This window comes from Bubalus kerabau, chromosome 11 (genome assembly GCF_029407905.1).
Source record: "Bubalus kerabau isolate K-KA32 ecotype Philippines breed swamp buffalo chromosome 11, PCC_UOA_SB_1v2, whole genome shotgun sequence".
NCBI lineage: Eukaryota > Metazoa > Chordata > Mammalia > Artiodactyla > Bovidae > Bubalus > Bubalus kerabau.
In genome coordinates, this window is record NC_073634.1 from 89305470 (window position 1) to 89327594 (window position 22125).

Sequence of the window (22125 nt, forward strand, 5' to 3'; positions counted from 1 at the left end):
AACAATAATTAGTTTATCTTGAAAAGGACAAAAAATTTAACATTAAAATTTTTGAAAATTCTCTTTCAGTCCTTTATGTGTTACCTATAGTGTAAGACAGTATTGGGATTCCTAATTCAGCTTTTTATTTGACTGTGAAGTAAGTTTATTTTGCCTTTTTTTCAGTTATATTCCTCACTAGCTTTAGTTTTCCAAATTTTTGTGTGTGTGCTAATAGCTAATTCTGCAGACATTTTTGGTCAGATGACATGAGTAAACTTAGATATATATCAGAGCATGTTCAGTATGCTTAAATGATCCACAAGTTTGATACCATGTTTGTGGAAGGCTATTTGGAGATAAAAAATTTGCTTCCTTGATGACCATGTATTTTAAAAACTCATTACCATTGCTTTTTTTTGTGTGGTGTTGAGTTTCACCCTTCCTCCTCACTTTATTTTTTAAATCTAGCCAGTAGCCTGAAATTCCTGATATGTTTAGTTAATACTAAATTTTTTGTAGCAAATTATATATCATGGTAATCTACTTGATTAAGAAGTGATGGTAGCAAAGTATTAATCCACTTTTAGTTTTAAATTGCTTTCATAGTAACAGATTAATTGCCAGTTTTTGTTTCATTTTGTAAATTTATATCTTTGATCTTTCTTTCTGCAGAGTAGACCTATAAAAACTGTCTACTGAGATAGTTAATGAATTTGTGGAAGCATATCAGTAGTGAAACATTGCACAGTTGAAAAAGTAATAGATTATAATCCTGGTTATCATTTGTTTATCTCTGATAAAGCACATTTCATGTACCATCATATTTAGATGTATGAAATGTGTGACTTTGGGGAAAACTTGTCAAAATAACTGACTTATTTCTATTTATTTAGTTAGTTTTAAGTAATTTCAGTGTATTTATGGAGTTGTGCAGTCAGTCATTCAGTTCAGTTCAGTCACTCAGTTGTGTCCGACTCTGCAACCCATGAATTGCAGCACGCCAGGCCTCCCTGTCCATCACCAACTCCTGGAGTTCACCCAAACTGATGTCCATCAAGTCGGTGATGCCATCCAGCCATCTCATCCTCTGTCGTCCCCTTCTCTTTCTGCCCCCAATCCCTCCCAGCATCAGAGTCTTTTCTAATGAGTCAATTCTTCGCACGAGGTGGCCAAAGTATCGGAGTTTCAGCTTTAGCATCATTCCTTCCAAAGAACACCCAGGGCTGATCTCCTTTAGAATGGACTGGTTGAATCTCCTTGCAGACCAAGGGGCTCTCAAGAGTCTTCTCCAACACCACAGTTCAAAAGCATCAATTCTTCGGCGCTCAGCCTTCTTCACGGTCCAACTCTCACATCCATACGTGACCACAGGAAAAACCATAGCCTTGACTAGACGAACCTTTGTTGGCAAAGTAATGTCTCTGCTTTTCAATATGCTATCTAGGTTGGTCATAACTTTCCTTCCAAGGAGTAAGTGTCTTTTAATTTCATGGCTGCAGTCACCATCTGCAGTGATTTTGGAGCCCAGAAAAATAAAGTCTGACACTGTTTCCACTGTTTCCCCATCTATTTGCCATGAAGTGATGGGATCAGATGCCATGATCTTCGTTTTCTGAATGTTGAGCTTTAAGCCAACTTTTTCACTCTCCACTTTCACTTTCATCAAGAGGCTTTTTAGTTCCTCCTCACTTTCTGCCATAAGGGTGGTGTCATCTGCATATCTGAGGTTATTGATATTTCTCCCAGCAATCTTGATTCCAGCTTGTGTTTCTTCCAGTCCAGCGTTTCTCATGATGTACTCTGCATAGAAGTTAAATAAGCAGGGTGACAATATACAGCCTTGATGTACTCCTTTTCCTATTTGGAACCAGTCTGTTTTTCCATGTCCAGTTCTAACTGATGCTTCCTGACCTGCATACAAATTTCTCAAGAGGCAGATCAGGTGGTCTGGTATTCCCATCTCTTTCAGAACTTTCCACAGTTTATTGTGTTCCACACAGTTAAAGGCTTTGGCATAGTCAATAAAGCAGAAGTAGATATTTTTCTAGAACTCTTTTGCTTTTTCCATGATCCAGTGGATGTTGGCAATTTGATCTCTGGTTCCTCTGCCTTTTCTAAAACCAGCTTGAACATCAGGAAGTTCACGGTTCACGTATTGCTGAAGCCTGGCTTGGAGAATTTTGAGCATTACTTTACCAGAGTGTGAGATGAGTGCAGTTGTGCGGTAGTTTGAGCATTCTTTGGCATTGCCTTTCTTTGGGATTGGAATGAAAACTGACCTTTTCCAGTCCTGTGGCCACTGCTGAGTTTTCCAAATTTGCTGGCATATTGAGTGCAGCACTTTCACAGCATCATCTTTCAGGATTTGGAATAGCTCAACTGGAATTCTATCACCTCCACTAACTTTGTTCATAGTAGGGTTGAACATATTTCAACATATTTTCCTGTTACAGCTTGTATGAGCACTTGATTCTTTTTATTGGGTGAATAATATTCTGTTGTATAGATCAACCACATTTTATTTATTTTTCAATTCATGGATACCTGGGTTGTTTCTGCCTTTTGGCTATTATGAATAAAGTGAAAGTGGAAAGGTGAAGTCGCTCAGTCGTGTCCAACTCTTTGCGACCCCATGGACAGTAACCTACTAGGCTCCTCAGTCTATGGAATTTTCCAGGCAAGAGTACTGGAGTGGGTTGCCATTTCCTTCTCTAATTATGAAAAATGTGCTCAATTTTCTTTCATATGAATTTTTGGCACATATGTTCCCACATTTCTGTTAGGGATCTATCTACCTTGCAGTGAAAATAATGGGTCATAAATAAACCTATGATCAATTTTAGTTGATTATTGCAAGCAGTATTCCAAATTAGCCCCCCCTTTTTTAGCCCCCCTTTTTTTTAATGGTTATTAAGTGCTTAATTGTATGAAGGCCCCCATAATTTGTTCCTGTACCCTTTTAACTTTTTTTATATGGATTATGGTACAATATAAATCTTTGAGCTATCTGTATTTTTTAGAGCTATATTCTTAGTGTACTTTAAATTTAATAGATGAATATTGCACATTAAAAATAACATTTTTGCTGAGAGAACTTTTTCTTTTTTAATCCACCTCTATATCAAGTTTGCTGTGTTCTTTGGGTGCTTTCTAACGTTCTTCCTTTTATAGTAAACACTTACCTGCTTTCCTTTATAGTTTCATACATCCAAGTAAGTATATTCCTAAACACTTTACTTTTAGCTTCTTTTCTCTTGTGCCACTTGGTGAAGAAACCTGGTTTTTGCCGATTTCATCCTGTGGTATAGTTTTAACATGTTCCTCTCATTTATGTTTTTGTTAGTTGATGATTAAATATAAAGGCTTGATCAATGGGGAATGTGGTAGGACAGCTTCATGGGTAATGTTTTCTTCTTTCAGGAGGCTAATGTCTGGCTATCTCTTACTCTTGTTATTTACCAGATGTCTGTGCTGTGTTGAGATCGTTAATTTTGTAAAGATTGCAAAATGGTAATATTCCAACTGAGTTATTTCTTCTTGAGTAGAATACTTCTACAAAGAGAAATAATCCCCCACTTGGTTACCTAGTAGTTCAGGTCACAGGCCACATGCATCACTGAAATCTGATTTTTAGAACAGCTTCATCATCCCCAAATGATCACTTATACCTAAAGTCATTTCCCATTCCCCTCCAGCCCCAGGCAACCACAAGTATGCTTCCTATCTCTGTAGATTTGCCTTGCCTGGACATTTCAGGTAAATGGAATCATACAACATGTTGTCTGTCTTTTGGATCTGGTCCGTGTCCCTTATAATACTGATTTTGAAGTTCATGAACATCGTAGCATGTCTTGTACTTCATTTCTTTTTAGTACTGAGCAGCATAGCACAGTATATGTGGTTTAATCAAGAGTCTTTGTTCCTTGTTCTTAGCACAGAACTTCAAAAACTCTTCAATTTCTTGTGTGTTATGCTAATGAGGCAACTCCTGTTGGCATTTTGATAACTTTTGGATGAGATAGACATGAGTTTGAGTAAGCTCCGGGAGTTGGTGATGGACAGGGAAGCCTGGCATGCTGCAGTCCATGGGGTCGCAAAGAGTTGGACATGACTGAGCGACTGAACTGACTGAACTGGATGAGATGGGGGCTGATCATTAGAAAGAAATGAGCACATGATTAGAGGATTAGAACTCTCAGCCTTTCAAGCTAGGAGTACTAGAAGGAGGTTGGAAATTGAGTTTAATCACATGCCCAATGATATAATTAATTGTACCTATGTAATGAAATCCTAATAAAAGCTGCAGACATTGACACTCAATGGAGCTTCTTGGTTGGTAAAGACATTGATGTACTGGGATGGTGATTCACCCTGATTCCACAAGGAGAAGATGCAGAAGCTCTGTTGCCTCCCAGACCTCACCTTATGTGTATCCTTTACAGTAAAACTGTGGTCAAAAGTATGGTGCTTTCCTGAATTCTGTGAGTTAACCCAGTGAATTATTGAACCTGAGTCATGGAAACTCCAGAATTTGTAGTTAACCAGAATGCTGGTGGCTTGGGGACTCTCAAGGTACAGAAGTACAGCTAATGTCTAAAGTGAGGGCGATCATGTGAAAGACTGGGCTCATAACTTATGGTGTCTGATGCTAACTCTAAGTACTTAGCATCAGAGTTGTACTGCAGAATACCCAGTTGAGGGGGAAGGAGTTATGTGGATACTCCATTATCTTTGTCCATTTACCATTTGATGTGCATTTGAATTGCTTCCACTTTAAACTATTATAAATAGTGAATATGTTGTTGTGAACATTTGCATAAAAGTCTTTTGTGGACATACTTCATTTCTCTTGGATATATACCTAGGAATGGAGTCTTAGTTGTGTGCTAAATTTGTGTTTTACTTTTAAAGAAGTTGCCATACTATTCGGAGAAGGCACTGGCACCCCACTCCAGTGCTCTTGCCTGGAGAATCCCATGGATGGAGGAGCCTGGTGGGCTGCAGTCCATGGGGTCGCTAGGAGTCGGACACGACTGAGCGACTTCACTTTCACTTTTCACTTTCCTGCATTGGAGAAGGAAATGGCAACCCACTCCAGTGTTCTTGCCTGGAGAATCCCATGGACGGGGGAGCCTGGTGGGCTGCCGTCTATGGGGTCACACAGAGTCAGACACGACTGAAGTGACTTAGCAGTGGCAGCAACAGCCATACTATTACCCAAAGTGGCTGTGCCATTTTACATTCTTATCAGCATATATGAGGTTCCAGTTTCTCCATATTCTTGCCAACACTTGATATTCTTTCTTATTATTATAGTCATCCTGGTGTGTGTAAAGTGAGATCTCACTGTGGTTTTAACTTGACTAATGACTAATGATAGTGAGCGCCTTTTCATGTGCTTATTGACCACTCTTGTGTCTTCTTTGGTGAAATGTCTGTTCAGATTTTTACCCTTTAAAAGATTATGTTGCTTATATTCCTGTTGAGTTGTAGGAGTCCTTTGCATAGTCTAGATACTTTATCATATATATCACTTGTTAGTATTTCTTTTCAGTCTGTGGTTTGTCTTTTCCTCTTCTCATATGATTTTCTGAAGCCAGAATATGTTAATTTTGATCAAATCTTATGCCAGTTTTTCATTTTGCCAATTTTTTTATATTAGAAGAAATTTTTGCCTAATCTAAGGTGATAAATATTTTTCCTTTGTTCTTTCATAAGATTTTTATAGTTTCAGCTCATAACTTTAGTCCTGTGATATATTTTGAGTTAATTTTTGACTATGATGTGAAGTAGGGGCCTAAAAATGTTCATATTTTTGCCTGTGAATATCCAGTTATTCAGACACCATTCATTAGGAAAACTGTACTTTTCCAACGAAATTGCTCTGACACCTTTGTATGTATGTGTGTATATATATACATATATATTATATATATATATTTTTTTGACCTATAAATATAAGGGCTATTTCTAGACTGTCACTTGTGTTCCATTGATTTGTATATCTATCCTTATACCATACCAGTACTGTTTTGAAACAATAGTTTTGTATTGAGGTTTGAAATTGTGATGCTTCGTTTTGTTATAAGATAGTTTTGGCTCTTCTGGGTTATTTGCATTTCCATGTAAATTTTTTTTATCAGTTTGTTGATTTCTAGGAAATAACTTGCTGGGATATAGAGTTTGTATTGATTCTGTAGATCAATTTGAAGAGAATTGTCATGTTTATGATACTGACTTTCTCTCCAGGAACATGAGTGTTTCTCCATTTATATCCATCCTTCCTTTTGCCATTTAGCATTAATAGCATCACACACACACACACACACACACACACACACACACATATTTATATACAGCTTTCCTTTCGCCATTTAAAGTTTATAGCATTACACATACACACACACACACACACACACACAGCTTTCCTTTTGCTATTTAGCATTACATACACACACCCCCCCTTCTCAATTTGGTAACTAGCATTATAATGTCTTTTTGTCCCTTTCTTCTCTGCATCTCACCACCTTCCATTTAAAAATTATTCTAATCTTGACTTGACTTTTCTCAAAGTATTTAATTTTGTATCAGTAATTATATTTAATAAACTTTTCTCGATTATTTGTCCCCTTTTCTTATGTCTCACATAATTCTCTTACTTGGATTTATTCATTTTGTCAAACCATTTTCCTTGAGCAGTTCTTTCAGAAGTGGTTTGTTATCAGATTTCTAAGAATACACATGATGTAATACATATTTATTTTGCCATTTTATTGGGTTTTTTTTTCCGACTGCCATATTCTAGAATTGAAATTTGTTTACTTCATATTTTTAAAGCTATATCTCTGTTTTTTGTATTCTGTATTGGCTGAAATGTTTTTTAACAATATGATTTGGGTTTTGTACATAAGATACTTTTTGTCTTTGTAAACTTTTAGAATTTTTTTGTTGGGTTTCTGAGAGTTTAGCACTATCTGTTTCTCTTTGTTTCATTTGTAGTCCTTTCAATCTAGATTTTTAACTTTATTCATTTCTGGAAGTTTTTGTTTGCTATTTATTTTTTCTTTTTCTTCTGGTCTATGTTCTCTCTTCCAGACTGCATTTAGCTAGATGTTGGAACCCTTCTGACTTTGCTCTGTTTTTCATCTCTGAATCCTTCAGTGACTTCAGAGAGAGAAAGTTACTTTGCTCAATTTTCTTGCTTTATAATTTGTTTTTCTCTTATCATTACTTGTATATTTAATGCCAAAGCTTCAGACTTTTTCCCATATCATCCTGTGGTTTACTTGATGTGACTTGTTACTCTTTTGAGGCTATTGGTTTTCATATTTTTAGAGCTGTTCTTAATTTGTCCTATTTAAGCATTTCCTTGACTGTTAACTTTCTGTTTCTTGAATTGCTTTGGTTCTGTTTCATGATACTGGTTTTTCTCAATTGTTGATTCTTGTTGTTCATTTGCCCAGTCCTGTCCAACTCTTTGTGACCCCATGGACTGCAGCACTCCAGGTCTCCCTGTCCCTCACGATCTCCTGGAGTTTGGCCAAGTTCATATTCATTGTATCAGTGATGCCGTCCAGCCATCTCATCCCCTGACGCCCTCTTCTCCTTCTGCCCTCGGTCTTTCCCAGCATCAGGGACTTTTCTAATGAGTTATTTGTTCACATCAGATGACCAAAATACTGGCACTTCAGCATCAGTCCTTCCAGTGAATATTCAGGGTTGATCTCCCTTAAGATTGACTGGTTTGATCTCCTTGCTGTCCAAAGGATGTTCGGGAGTCCTCCAGCACCACAGTTCAAAGGCATCAGTTCTTTAGCGTTCTGCCTTCTTCACATTCCAGCTTCTCACAACCATACCTGACCACTGGGAAGACCATAGCCTTGACTACATGGACCTTTTTCGGCAGTGTAATATCTCTGCTTTTCAAAGCACTGTCTAGGTTTGTTATCGCTTTCCTGCCAAGAAACAGCCATCTTCTGATTTCATGGCTGCAGTCACCGTCCACAGTGATTTTAGAGCCCAAGAAGAGGAAGTCTGTCACTACTTCCATCTTTTCCCTGTCTGTCTGTGTGCCATGATCTTAGTTTTTTGAATGTTGAGTTTTAAACCAGCTTTTTCACTCGCTTCTTTCACCCTCATTAAGAGGCTCTTTAGTTCCTCTTTACTTTCTGCCATTAAGAGTGGTATCATCCACATATCTGAGGTTGTTGATGTTTCTCCTGCCTATCTTGATTCCATCTTGCAACTCATCCAGCCTGGCATTTCTCACGATGTGCTCAGCCTGTTTGTTAAACAAACCGGGTGACAGCAGACAGCCCTGTCATACTCCTTTCTCAATCCTGAACCAATCAGTTGTTCCATACAGGGTTCTAACTGTTGCTTCATGACCTGCATACAGGTTTCTCAGAAGACAGGTAAAATGATCTGGTATTCCCATCTCTCTAAGAGCTTCCCACAGTTTGTCATGATCCACACAGTCAAAGGCTTTAGTGTAGTTGATGGAAACAGATATTTTCCTGAAATTCCCTTGCTATCTCTATAATACAGCGAATGCTGGCAATTTGATTTCTAGTTCTTCTTCCTTTTCTAAACCCAGTTTGGACATCTGTAAGTTCTTGGTTCGCATAATACTGAAGCCTAGCATGCAAGATTTTAAACATGACCTTACTAGCATGGGAGATGAGTGCAATTGTCTGATATTTAGCACAGTCTTTGGTACTACCCTTCTTGGGAATTGGGATGAGGATTTTCCAGTCCTATGACCACTGCTGGGTCTTCCAGATTTGCTGATATAATGAATGAAAAACCTTGGTAGCATCTTCCTTTAGGGATTTGAATAGTTCTGATGGAATTTCATCACATCCACTAGCTATATTATTAACAGCAATACATCCTAAGGCCCACTTGACTTCGCACTCCGTATTGTCTGGCTCTGGGTAACTAACCACACCATCATAGTAATCCAGTTCATTAATATCTTTTTTATACAGTTCTTCTGTATATTCTTTCCATCTCTTCTTGATCTCTTCAGTGTCTACTAGGTCTCTACCACCTTTATCCTTTATTGTGCCCATCTTTGAGTGGAATGCTCACTTGATGTTTCCAATTTTCCTGAAGAGATCTCTAGTCTTTCACCTTTTGTTGTTTTTGTCTTATTAAGCATTGTTCATTGAAGAAGACCTTCTTGTCTCTTCTAGCTATTTTTTTGAACTCTGTTTAATTGAATGTACCTTTCCCTGGCTCTCTTGCTTTTTGCTTCTCCTCATTCTTCTGCTATTTGTAAAACCTCCTAGATTCTTGTTTTTGTTCCTTTTTCTGTTTGTGGAAATCTTTTCTGTTTATGTTGTGTGCTTTCAGGAAGGGGTGGGACATATTGTTGGGTGGAATGTACAGATACCTTTCCTTCTGAATTTGTGGTTTCTTATCTCTCCTGAGGGTCAGGACCTATCTTAGGTGCCTTGTTACTAGTTCTGGTGCTAATAATATTAGTCCTAATCTCACCTGATTTATTAGGAGACCCTGATAAGTATGCCCCAGCAAATCCCCTAGCTTGGTGTCCCTTTTCTCAGGTCCCAGTGCCACTGCTTTAGTCTGAGTGCAGTTAGCACTGTCAGTTGCTGTTGATTATGAACAAGATGATGGGGAAAGGAAGGGAGAAGGCCCTGTCCCATATGTGGCTACGAATTACTCTTCCCAGTGGTATGGGACTTACTCCCTCTTCTGGAATCTATTGAATCTGGTATCTTAGGTGTTTCTAAACTGCCTGCTCAGCTCTCTGCTTTGTGAGTTATGTGCAGGAATTTATTTGCAGAAAGTTGGGCTATTTATTATGGATTCTTTAGTCATCACCTTTTATATTCCTCTTTCTTATTCTGTTTCTCTTTTAAAAATATGTCTATTTAAATAGATTCCTGTATTCTCCAAGAGGGAAAATGATACATTTATGCATATTTTGTTAGTTAAGCATGAAGAAGATATCCATATAATAGTTTTATCTGATAACTCGTTCTCCATTAAAGATATCCAAATCTAAAGTCAAAGATTTCATAAAGTTTAACTCTGTGTTGGTTTTACAGTAATTTGTCTTTTTCAATAGCAGTATTGATTTGGGGATTTTTTTTTCTGTTAACAGTTCTAGTTTTCTTTCTTTTTTTTTTTTTTTTTTAATATTTTTATTTATTTATTTGGCTGCACTGGGTCTTAGTTGTGGCATGTGGGATCTAGTTCCCTGACCAGAGATTGAACCCAGGCTCTCTTCATTGGGAGTGCAGAGTCTGAGCCACTGGACCACCAGGGAAGTCCCTCTTCTTTTTTTAAACTTTTTTCCTTCTTGTTTTGTTTTCCAGCTCTTTTGTGCCTTTCAAGATGATAAGTATCTGTACATGGTAATGGAGTACATGCCTGGTGGAGACCTTGTAAACCTTATGAGTAACTATGATGTACCTGAAAAATGGGCCAAATTTTATACTGCTGAGGTTGTTCTTGCTTTGGATGCCATACACTCCATGGGTTTAATTCACAGAGATGTGAAGCCTGACAACATGCTCTTGGATAAACATGGGCATCTGAAATTAGCAGATTTTGGCACATGTATGAAGATGGATGAAGTAAGTAACAAGCGAGTTTTGGGTTTTTTTTAATGCTAGTTTTTTAAGAGACAAAAAGAAAACAACATATCTAGACTTCATAATTAAAAAAATATAGAAATTTAGTTTTACTAACTATGTAATGACTCAAACAAGGTAATAAAATACCTAAATCAAAACATTTTCTTTACTAAATCATTCATCTAGTTGTAGAATACTTTGTAGATTTGGTGAATTCAAGAGAAATAAGAACTCAGATAAGTAATCATCTTCCTCATAGCATTTTGACAAACATTTTCTACCAGTCAAAACTAGTTCATGTTTATAATGATCTCTCTGTAAGTGTGCTGTAATTCCTGGCAGCAATTCCTGATTGGGAGAGATCATGTTTTCTTTCTGTGTATTCTTATTAATTATCTTGTCAAGACTTTTATTTTGAATTAAGCTGATTTTTCTTTTCTCTTTACTTCTCAACTTATTTATGCCACCTATTTGATATTCACATTTATTGATTGTCATCAGTGATCCATATTCTTAAAGCTCTGCTCTGATTTTTGTACCTCATGTGGAAAATTTTCTTTGAGAATGCTAACCTGACCGATCACTCTCTGTCATAATGTCCATAATATTACTCACTTAGAATTCATGCTGTACTTCACAGGCCACTTTTTTCTATCTAGGTTTGTATGCCCTGTCTACCCAGCTAAAATGTAACATCTCTTGGGTTCTCTGGTCTTCTTCATAGAGTATTACTGTGTTTGTGTTCTGCATACATTAATCAGTATTTAGTAGGTTGACCAAAGCTCCCTCTTGTGGTGTTTATCATAATGTAGAATAAAGTGATTACCAGTGAAAATTATCTTTAATGAAAATGAAATAATTTTCTAATAGAATGCTAAACTTTTTAATGTCTGTTATACATAACAAATGATACTTATGTGTTGCACTTCCACAAGCGTGCTCTGATTTTCATTAAACCAAGAACCTTTGGGAGGGTGCCGAGAAATCACACCATGTGTTTTTAGGATGGGTAAAGGTGGTTAAGGAAAGAAAGATGTTGAATATGCAGGTGTGGAACAGGTCAGAATATGGTGTTTATGAAATTATTTTACAAGCATGTAAGTAAATACTAAATTCACCTGTTTAAATATCTTAAATTGTCTCTCTATAGGGCAAAATAAAAGATGGTATATATAATTTTGTTTACTATTTTAAATTCAGGTACATGTAGTTAATTATGTTCCTTGGCTCACAACTTATTGTATTAGTTATCCACAAAGACCTCATTTGGTTTTTTTTTAAATTATGTTTATTATGTTTCCCCCCCTTTCAGTTCTTTTTGTTTTATTCTCTTTCCCTAATACATAGCCATTGTAATGTGTTTACTATAAGCTCTTATAGGCTGTTAGTAGAGTAAGAGGTAACAAAAATACACAGAAGAACTATACCAAAACGATCTTAATGACTAGGATAACCACGATGGTGTGGTCATCACCTAGAGCCAGACATCCTGGAGTGTGAAGTCAGGCAGGCCTTAGGAAGTGTTATTACAAACAAAGCTAGTGGAGGTGATGGAATTCCAGCTGAGGTATTTAAAATCCTAAAAGATGTTGCTGTTAAAGTGCTGCACTCAATATGTCAGCAAATTTGAAAGACTCAGGAGTAGCTGCAGGACTGGAAAAGGTCAGTTTTCATTCCAATGCCAAAGAATGTTCAAACTGCCAGAAAATTGCACTCACTTCAAATGCTACCAAGGTTATGCTCAAAATCCTGCAAGCTAGCCTTTAGCAGCGTGTGAACTGAGAGCTTCCAGATGTGAAAGTTGCTCAGTTGTGTCCTATTCTTTGCGACCCCATGGACTGTAGCCCACCAGGCTCCTCTGTCCAGGGAGTTCTCCAGGCAAGAATACTGAAGTGGGTTGCCATTCTCTTCTCCAGCGGATCTTCCCAACCCATGGATTGAACCAAAGTCTCCTGCATTGCAGGCAGATTCTTTACCATCTGAGCCACCAGGGAAGCCCTCTAGATACATAGGCTGGGTTTAGAAAAGGCAGATGAACCAGAGATCAAATTGCCAACATTCATTAGATCATAGAGAAAGCAAGGGAATTCCAGAAAAACATCTTCTGCTTCATCAACTATGCTAAATCCTCTGACCATTTTTTGTTTTCAGTAAATCTTTCGATTTATGACATTTTTTTGTCAATTATGAAACACTAGATGTATTCAGCAAACACACATTATCTGATCCATATAAGACAAAGTATTTCTGAAGAAGCTTTTGAAAATGCATACTGTTTATGTTTCTCTCAAACTTGAAACCCTTTAATAGATTTCCATCACTTATTAAATAAAGTTGGAACTCCTTACCTAGTTACCTGAAGTCTCCTCTTAAGGTGATATAATCCCTACCTAGTGTTTCACCTTCATTCTCTATCATTTGTTCTCTTGTACCTTGTGTTTCAGAGGTCTTTAGTTTCTTTTATACCCATGGTATTTCATGATTCCTGGCTTTTTTATAAGGTTGGTGCAAAAGCAATTGCCATTTTGTTTTGTTGAACTTTGCCAGTTGATACTGGAATACATAAATAAATGTGGTTGTGTTATACATCATTTTAATGCTCATTTCTTGCTTTATGTATTTTTGCTAATGACTTATTACTAGCTGTGTATTTTATATTTATTTTAAACTATGGAAATGAAATTAGACTAAAAGCAAATTCAAGTGATTTTCTTATTTGAGTTTAAAATGGGTTGTAAAGCAGTGGAGACAACTCATAACATCAACAACACGTTTGGGCCAGGAGCTGCTAACAGACATACAGTGCAGTGATGGAAATTTTGCAAAGGAGACAAGTGCTTTGAAGATGAGCACAGTGGCCAGCCATTGGAAGTTGACAACGACCAATTGAGAGCCATCATTGAAGCTGATCCACTTTAACAACTACTACACAAGAAGTTGCCTAAGAATTCAATGTCAACTATTCTCCCATCATTTGGCACTTAAAGCAAATTGGAAAGGTGAAAAGCTCGATAAGTGTGTGCCTTGTAAGCTGACCACAAATCAGAAAAAATTGTCATTTTGAAGTGTCATCTCTTATTCTACACAACTGCAGCGAACCATTTCTCAATCGGATTATGATGTGCAATGAAAAATGGATTTTGTACGACAATCAGCAATGACTACATCAGTCGTTGGACTGAGAAGAAGCTCCAGTGCACTTCCCAAGGCCAAACTTGCACCAAAAAAAGGTTGTGCTCACTGTTTGGTGGTCTTCTGCCTGTCTGATCCACTAGAGCTTTCTGAATCCTGGTGAAACCATTACATCTGAGAAGTATGCTCAGCAGATCAATGAGATACACTGAAAACTGCAATACCCGCAACCGGCATTGGTCAACAGAAAGGGCCCAGTTCTTCTCCACAACAGTGCTCAACTGCATGTCACACAACATGCTTCAAAAGTTGACAAATTGGACTACGAAGTTTTGCCTCATCCACCGTATTCACCTGACCTCTGACAACTGACTACCACTTCTTCAAGCATCTCGAAACTTTTTGTAGGGAAAATGCTTCCACAACCAGCAGGAGGCAGGAAATGCTTTCCAAGAGATCATTGATTCACAAGGCATGCATTTTTACGCTACAGGAATAAACAAACTTAATTCTCACTGGCAAAATGTGTTGATTATAATGCATCCTATTTTGATTAATGAAGATATGTTTGAGCCTAGTTATGATGCTTTAAAATTCATGATCCAAAACTGCAGTTACATTTACACCAATCTAATACATGCTATTGAATACACTGTACTTGGCAAGTTCCTACTCACACTTTGAAACTCAGTTCAAAGTTTGCTTATCTTGTGAAATCTTTTTAAGTTGGCTCCTCTTGCTTTTTAACATGTATCCTCTGGGGAGCATTTTCTTTTCCTTTCTTTGTACTGTAAGTTGTTGAACACTATTTTGTATTTTCTGTGTCCCAGCCCTGAAAACAAATACTTCTCGAAGAAGCTCTAATTCCTTTTATTCAAGAATGGTATTTAAAAATGAGTATTTGGGTGTTAGAGGTATTCATTGCTTTTGGAGTGTCATTACTTCTAGACCCTGTTAGTGGACATGTGTATATTGTATATCCTATACTAACTCATATGCACATTCATGTTCATATTTAATTCTGTACTTGTCTGTATATGAAGTATATTAAAAATTATGAGTTCATATGATACTTCTGATTCTAGTTTTATACTTCTGATTCTAGTATTACAGCACAGGATTCATTCTAGTCTTCCTCCTTTCTTTTTCGTATTTACTTTTTTTGGATAGTGAGAAACCTGGCTCTCATTATATACACTACAACTGTTTTCCAGGGTAACCTAGGTTGGTTCTTTTCCTCTCTACCTTCTTTGGTGTGGTTATGTTATTAATTTATGAAACAGGTCCATTTCCTACTGTTTGTGTTCCATTTAGAATTGTCCCACATCCGGTTGATTTTAATTATTTATTTTTTGGGTATGTGAAGCATTCCTCTGGTTTAAGAGTCAGAACTGTATAAATTACATCCTCAGAGAAGGATCACCCCCTCCTTATCCCACCACCCCATTCCTGTACTGTACTTGTTTCTTTCTACCCTTTTCCTACTCACCCCTGTAGGTAAACCAGTCTCTTAGTTTGTGGTTTGTTCTTCCTGTATTTCTTTAGAAGAGAATCAGATTTGTCTTAAATGTAAAGTTTATGTGATTTGAGAACTTCCCCATGAGATAGTTTTTAAGTGCATGTGTGCTTAGTTGCTTCACTCATGTCCAGCTCTTTGCAACGCCGTGGACTGTAGCCCATCAGGCTCCTCTGTCCATGGGATTTCCCAGGCAAGAATACTGGAGTGGGTAGTCATTTCCTACTCCAGTATCTTCCCGATCCAGGGATCTAACTTGCCTTTGTGTTGGCAGGTGGGTTCTTTACCACTAGTGCCACCATCTTTCCCAAATGTTTATTTAAAAAAAAACTTTTTTAACCATCAATATGCTTGCCAAAGATGGTGGTTGAAATATTAAATTTTTGAAAACAGGGTACCAGTAACCTAGTTTACTGTGTAAAAATTATTTAGTCCTACCAGAGTGTTTCTTTTCTACAAATAAGCAGTTATTCAAACTGATCTCCATCTTTCCTTTTCCAGCTTCATCATGTGAAGTTTTACATTTAGCTAATTTGGACTTTACTGCATTTCTTGAACTTTATATAAAGTCATTCTTGTCCCTTTGTTTTTGCTCGTTTTTTTCTAAGCTGCCATGCCAACTCTCATTCCTTTGAAGCCTAACTTGTCGCCAGTTCTTTTCTTATCCTTTTCTCTTCTTCCTCTGAACCTTTGAATGCTAAACAATTTTTCTTTTAGTGGCACTTTTGTGTCTGACCAGTTTTTAGCTATTGAAGTGTCACGAGATTCATTTTTTGGAAGTCTAACTAACATGGATACATGTGAAATGAGATTTTATTTAGTAAGTCATTATGAATTTTTCCTTCAGTAGAAGTCAAATATAAGGTAGTTAATGATAAAAATTAATTTTATGTCCTGCTTTTTGTAGTCAGGCACTGTCATCTTCATTTTTTATCCTAAATAGTAACCCATGCAGAGTATTGCCATCATAATTTGCTCAATTATTTCCAAATTTTTTGTTTTATTTATATTCAACTCAAATGACCTCTGTTTGCTGTATACTTGGGAAAATAAAGTCATTGAGTTATTTTTGCTGATTTTTGAGGAATGAAAAGATTGCTTTTGAAGTTAATTTCCCATATATAATGTTTTATTGCATTTAAATAAAAACATTTATGTAAGTCATGTTTATAAAATACACTGAACTTCTTTTTTCCAAGGTGGTCATAGTACTTAGTAGTTTGCTAGTTTATATAGGAATGTAGGTGAGACACTTTAAATTAGGTAGATAGAGAAAATGAAGGGCATTTAACTTAATCTGTGAAGTTTTTACATGTTTATACATAGCTGGAAGTAAACAGCACCATGCTACTATATACTGTTGTGATTTAATCTTGCAGCATATACAGACAGACAGACACACACACACACATGCTATAAAATAAACACACACATAGGTGTTATCTACAGTGGTTCTTGTCAGAAAGACATCAGATAGGTATTATCTTATTACCCACAGAAACTAAACACAGAAAAGAGTGTTTTTATCATTTTGCCAAATACCTTGATGCCACAGCTCCACATTTCTAAACATGCAGCTTGGAGGTATAGCTTTCAAACAATTAAGATCTTTTGATTTAAACAGTTGGTCTATTTCTTCCATTTTTTTGGGGTATAATAGGAACCATTTCTTTATCCAGCCTCCAAAGCTGGGGCCTTTGCAGTTTTAATCACTGCAGTTTCTTTGGAAATATTAAAGCTTCCTTTCATAATTCTTTTCTTTTCCCCAGGTCAGGTGCATTAAGACCACATTTTGTACTTCTCTTGTTAACTCCTTAATAATGTAAGAAAGAGAAGATGTTGATTTGCATGGAATTCCCATGAAGTTAACCACCTTTTCCTTCTTTCATTGATGAAGCCTCTAATATTTTAGAGCTGGAAGATTATCACTGATCTCCCATAATCCAGACATTTTTATGTATTTCATAATGCATCTATCCTCTGTCCTCCCAAAACCATGTCAGCAGTGAAGGTCTGTTGGTAGCAGTGGGTAGTCACTGTATTAATAATAATAAATGGATTAGTTTTGCTTATATGTGTGTGTGTTTACTCACATTTTATATACATCTTTTTTCCTTTCTCTGCACTTTACCTAGACAGGCATGGTGCATTGTGATACAGCAGTTGGAACACCCGATTATATATCACCTGAGGTCCTGAAATCACAAGGGGGTGATGGTTACTATGGGCGAGAATGTGATTGGTGGTCCGTGGGTGTTTTCCTTTTTGAAATGCTGGTGGGTAAGTAAACTGGGATTGTTTTTTTAAAACCTATCTCACAACACTTTAGTTCTAAGTCAAGAATGTGAGACTATAAAAAAATTTAATTGCTTGTGTTCTAAGGATAAAGTAGAATTTCTTTAAACCTTTGAATTGATAGCGTCTGATGTGACAGATTGTTGATTGGAAAATTAAAACAGAACCTCATGCTGGTACAATAATTAAGTAGAATATGAAAGGAATTGAAAGTTTACTGCTAGGAAATATTCTTTCCATAGACCTTTTTGATTAAGAAAATACTAGAATAAGCAAATTTACAGCTGCAGTGGGCCTTCATTCTAAGATTTTTCTTAATCAGTAGTATTTTGTTGTAAATAAGGAACTGAAAATAATTCAGTTTATGTAATTATGTAATTAGTTTTTGTAAACTATGTTTCTTATATTTGCTACTTGTATATATATTTGGCTTGTAATTCCAGTCAAATATGGTTATTGACCATTTGACTATCAAGATAAATATATTCTATAATAGTGTTTCAATCTCAGACAACTCAGAGACAAGTTAAATAATTTCTTTTACTTTGGCCACATCAAAATTTGAAATGCTCAAGTATTTCAAAACTTTTCTTTACACCATAGATTTCATTTTTAAGATTTCTTCTTCCTAAGTACTAGAGTCACAAAAATGCCTTCTGGACAAGGAAACCAGTGGCTTTAGGGTAAGGGGTGAAAGTGAAAGTGGCTCAGCCGTATTCAACTCTTTGAGACCCCATGGACTATACAGTCCATGGAATTCTCCAAGCCAGAATACTGGAGTGGGTCCCCTTCCCCTTCCCCAGGGGATCTTCCCAACTCAGGGATCAAACCCAGGTCTCCCACATTGCAGGCGGATTCTTTACCAGCTGAACCACAAGGGAAACCCAAGAATACTGGAGTGGGTAGCCTGTCCCTTCTCCAGCAGATCTTGGCAACCCAGGAATCAAACCAGTGTCTCCTGCATTGCAGGCGGATTCTTTACCAACTGAGCTATGAGGGAGCCCAGGGGAGATGTAGCAAAATCTACTTTATGAGGCAAATGTGTTAAGGCAAATAACATTATAAGAATTTAGAGTGAATTAATGTTAGAACTTGGAGAATTTCTTTTCTGTGACTCTGAAAGAAATTGGTAGTGGAAATCTGTAAAATCTGTATAATGATTGAATATGGCTATTGCTTAAAAAAAAAAAAAATCTCAGTACAAAATTAGGTAACCCTTGGTCCTAGAACTTTTTGTAGTTACAATGCCTTCTCTTGATGACCATATGTGTACGTGTAGTGTTGACCTTACTGTGCTAAGTCTCATGTCCTACTGTGACTTGCTTTGTTCTGGGCCTTTGTCATTGCAAATTGTTCTGGGTCTCTTTGTACACACTGTATTCTCTTAGGTATCTGTCTGTTCTCCCCATGTCTAGGCCCTGTCTGATGGTTTATTAGGTGTGTCTTGTAGTATTTTGAAAGTGGAATATATTCCATCATTTGCCTAGACTCTCCCAGAGTTTTAAAAAATAATATACTTTGGAAGAAGTCACCTGGGTTATTAGAAGAGACCATTTATACACCTGCTACCGTTTTCAGCTCTGAGAACTGAATGAGTTTGAATGGCACTGATTTGCAGTGTTCTGAGCATACTCTGTGCTCACTCATCAGGTTGGTTGGCACTAGACTTCACTTCAAAGAATCTACTGCAGTTAAAAATCACACTAGAAAAATCTTGAATTCAAAACTCTCCTCTACTATCCTTGGAAAACAAAAACTGAGAACTTCTTTTTGACCGATTTGGGGAAGTCTGGTTTGTACTAAGGTGATCTGAAGCACATTGGCAGGGCCTTTAACTCTTAGACTTTAAGTACTGGCCAAAATGATGCTGTGAACTTTTTTGAAAGTCTTTACACTTGATTCAGTGCCTCTTTATCACAGTCATCAATTGGCAGGAACACTGTATTTGGAGACTGATTCTGCCATTTTCAGCTCTAGCTGTGTGTCCTCATAGGCAAATCACATGTCATCTCTCTGGGCCTGGCTTCCTTGTATGTAAAATAATGAGGCTGATCTGACTCTTAGAGCTGCATTATCTAGGCTGTTGTGATGAAAGTGTCTTATGTCTGCACTGTTTAGTATAGTGGGGACCTGCCATGTTGGGCTTTTGAAATACGGCTAATGTCACTAGGGAAATGAATTTTTTATTTTATTTCATTTTAATTAATTTAAAGTGCCACTTGTGGTTGGTGACTACTGTATTGTATAAGAAAAGGTTTGCTTTAGCTGAAGCATTAAAAGGTTCTAACTGATCTGATTGCACTTAGTAATCTTTTAAGTTATCCAGTACATTGATTTTTTTTCTTATTATGTATTACCCAACACATTGTACAGTTAGTATTGATTTTATTTTGATCTTAAAAATTATTGGCTTATTGATATGGTTAAAATTTAAATATATTCTTGGTGTGTGCATGTTTGTTTTGACTGAGATTCCTGTCCCATAGACATTTCCTTCTTACATGCATGTGATAAATCTAAACTTAACGTATTTAAATATTAGGTAAAAAATGTTTAATTTGCATTCTCTGTTACACTCTGTGTCTTCTTTCTTGGTACTTTAGGGGATACTCCATTTTATGCAGATTCACTTGTAGGGACATACAGCAAAATTATGGATCATAAAAACTCACTATGTTTCCCTGAAGATGCAGAAATTTCTAAACATGCGAAGAATCTCATCTGTGCCTTCTTAACAGATAGGTAATATACATTAAATTTCTTTATAGAGATTTCTTTGTAGAGAATCCTTTTAGCTTTGTAGAAGTGAAAGCTTACTGAGCTCTTATATATACACATATAAAATCAATCTTTTTATCCAACTTGCATTGAATTCTGGTTTAGCCTTTTCCTACTGCTTAGCCTGGAATTGGGTTACTGTTGTCATTTTGTATGTGCAGCCTGATGGTAATCCAACTCTGATCTTAACCCTCATATCTAAAAAGAAAACTTGGTAAAATAATGCATCTGAGAGAAAAGAAAACTTCTGTATTTTTCACATTTTATCCTTTAAAATGATTGAGCCATATTGCTCTTGACTGTACAACTTTTGAGAGAAGAACATTTTGTGCAGATAAATACTCAAAAGTTAATAATCTTAAAAACTATGTTTGACTTTGCAGTGCCTCCTTCCCAGCCCCTTTTAATTTGCATTTGAATATGAGCAAGTCCATCCTGAAAATTCTGTATTTCTTAAAATAGATGAACATTATTGTGAAAACCTGCCTTAAAAAAGAGAAGCCTGGAAAGCTCCTTGAAGTGTCTCCCTTGCCCTGTCTATTCTTTTCTGGTTTCCCACTTTACGTTTGTGATAGGAGTCATCCTGTCAAAGGGCCAGCGCATACAAGTGGGTGCTTCCACTTCGGACCAGACTTAGCTCACTAGCTTATGATTTTAGGGAAATTATTTTACTTTCTGGGGAAATAATTTTACTCATTCTAAATATGATGGGATCAGATTTAGGTGATAACTGAGGACATTTCTTGCTCTGTGATGCTGTCTTCCTGAGCACGCCTTATTGTTTGTTTGCCAGTTGCTGTTACAAGCAGTACTATAGTGACCATTCTCATACATTTCTCTTTTAATACTTTTTGTAGGATAAACTCTTAAAGATGGATTTCTGGGCTATACATTCTAAAATTGACCTACTTGAGTTGCAAATTTGACCCCCAGAAATGTCACATGGGGTATATTTCCATTATTAAGAATTGTTTCCCTCATTTTTGTCAAACTAAGTACTATGAATTGTTTATTTTTCCATACAAAGCAGAAAATTATATTTTTCCTCATTATTTTAATCTTTTTCATTTATCAATCATTTGTAAAATAAAGCTTTGTTAATTACATAATTAATGAACAATTCATGGTGATAAACTCAAAATAAATTTTATATAATGTTTGCTTTGAGGACCAGGTGGAGTTGATAGGAATGATTATAATTTGTGCTGAAAGGTAAAATATAAAACAGGATATATAGCATGTGTTAATGTAAGGAGTACCGTTCATGAAAGACTAGCCTTAGTGATTTATGGTCAGTGGTAGTTGTAATCTAAAGAATGATTGTAGGTGGAGAAAAGATAGTTTGAGAAGAATTTAATGCCATTAGTGTGGCTAGGGGTACTTCCTTCTATAAACTTTACAGGTTTTCTTGTTTATGTTAAACATAGCTCCAGGGGCATAATTGCTTATTATTTCCACATAGTCTTCACTGAAGACTCAAAGAATGAAATTATTAGCAACATTTTTCTTGTATTCAGATTGACATTTTTATTTTAAATGCAATACATATTTATATTTAACTTACATTTAATATAGATGTAGATCTATCCAGAGTGAATATGGATAGCTTTAAGCACAATATGTGAGTTCTTTTTAAGAAGGGGGGAGGATTTTTTTAAATAACATTTTTATTATAGAGGTTTTAAAAAAATTCTTCTGTGCCAGAAGTTAGATCTCCATTCATTTTATGCCCTAAAATTGGTCATATGATTTTGGCACATGCCAGTGACTTTTTTAATTGAAAGCCTCCTGTACTTTCATTTGATGCAAAGTGCA

The 22125-nt window shown here is 36.4% G+C and overlaps 1 protein-coding gene across 8 annotated transcripts in view; it reads left to right on the plus strand.

The window, feature by feature from the left end:
• Positions 1 to 22125, plus strand: part of ROCK2 (Rho associated coiled-coil containing protein kinase 2) — a 132878-nt gene that overhangs the window by 64278 nt on the left and 46475 nt on the right. For all 8 annotated transcript variants that reach the window (XR_008700553.1, XM_055540919.1, XM_055540917.1 and 5 more), the window contains 3 exons: positions 10329 to 10589; positions 17373 to 17517; positions 20136 to 20274. Coding sequence is in view for 7 of the 8 variants with exons in the window: in XM_055540919.1 (XP_055396894.1) it covers positions 10329 to 10589; positions 17373 to 17517; positions 20136 to 20274 (545 nt within the window). In the remaining variant the exon portion in view is untranslated. The remainder of the gene's footprint in view (positions 1 to 10328; positions 10590 to 17372; positions 17518 to 20135; positions 20275 to 22125) is intronic.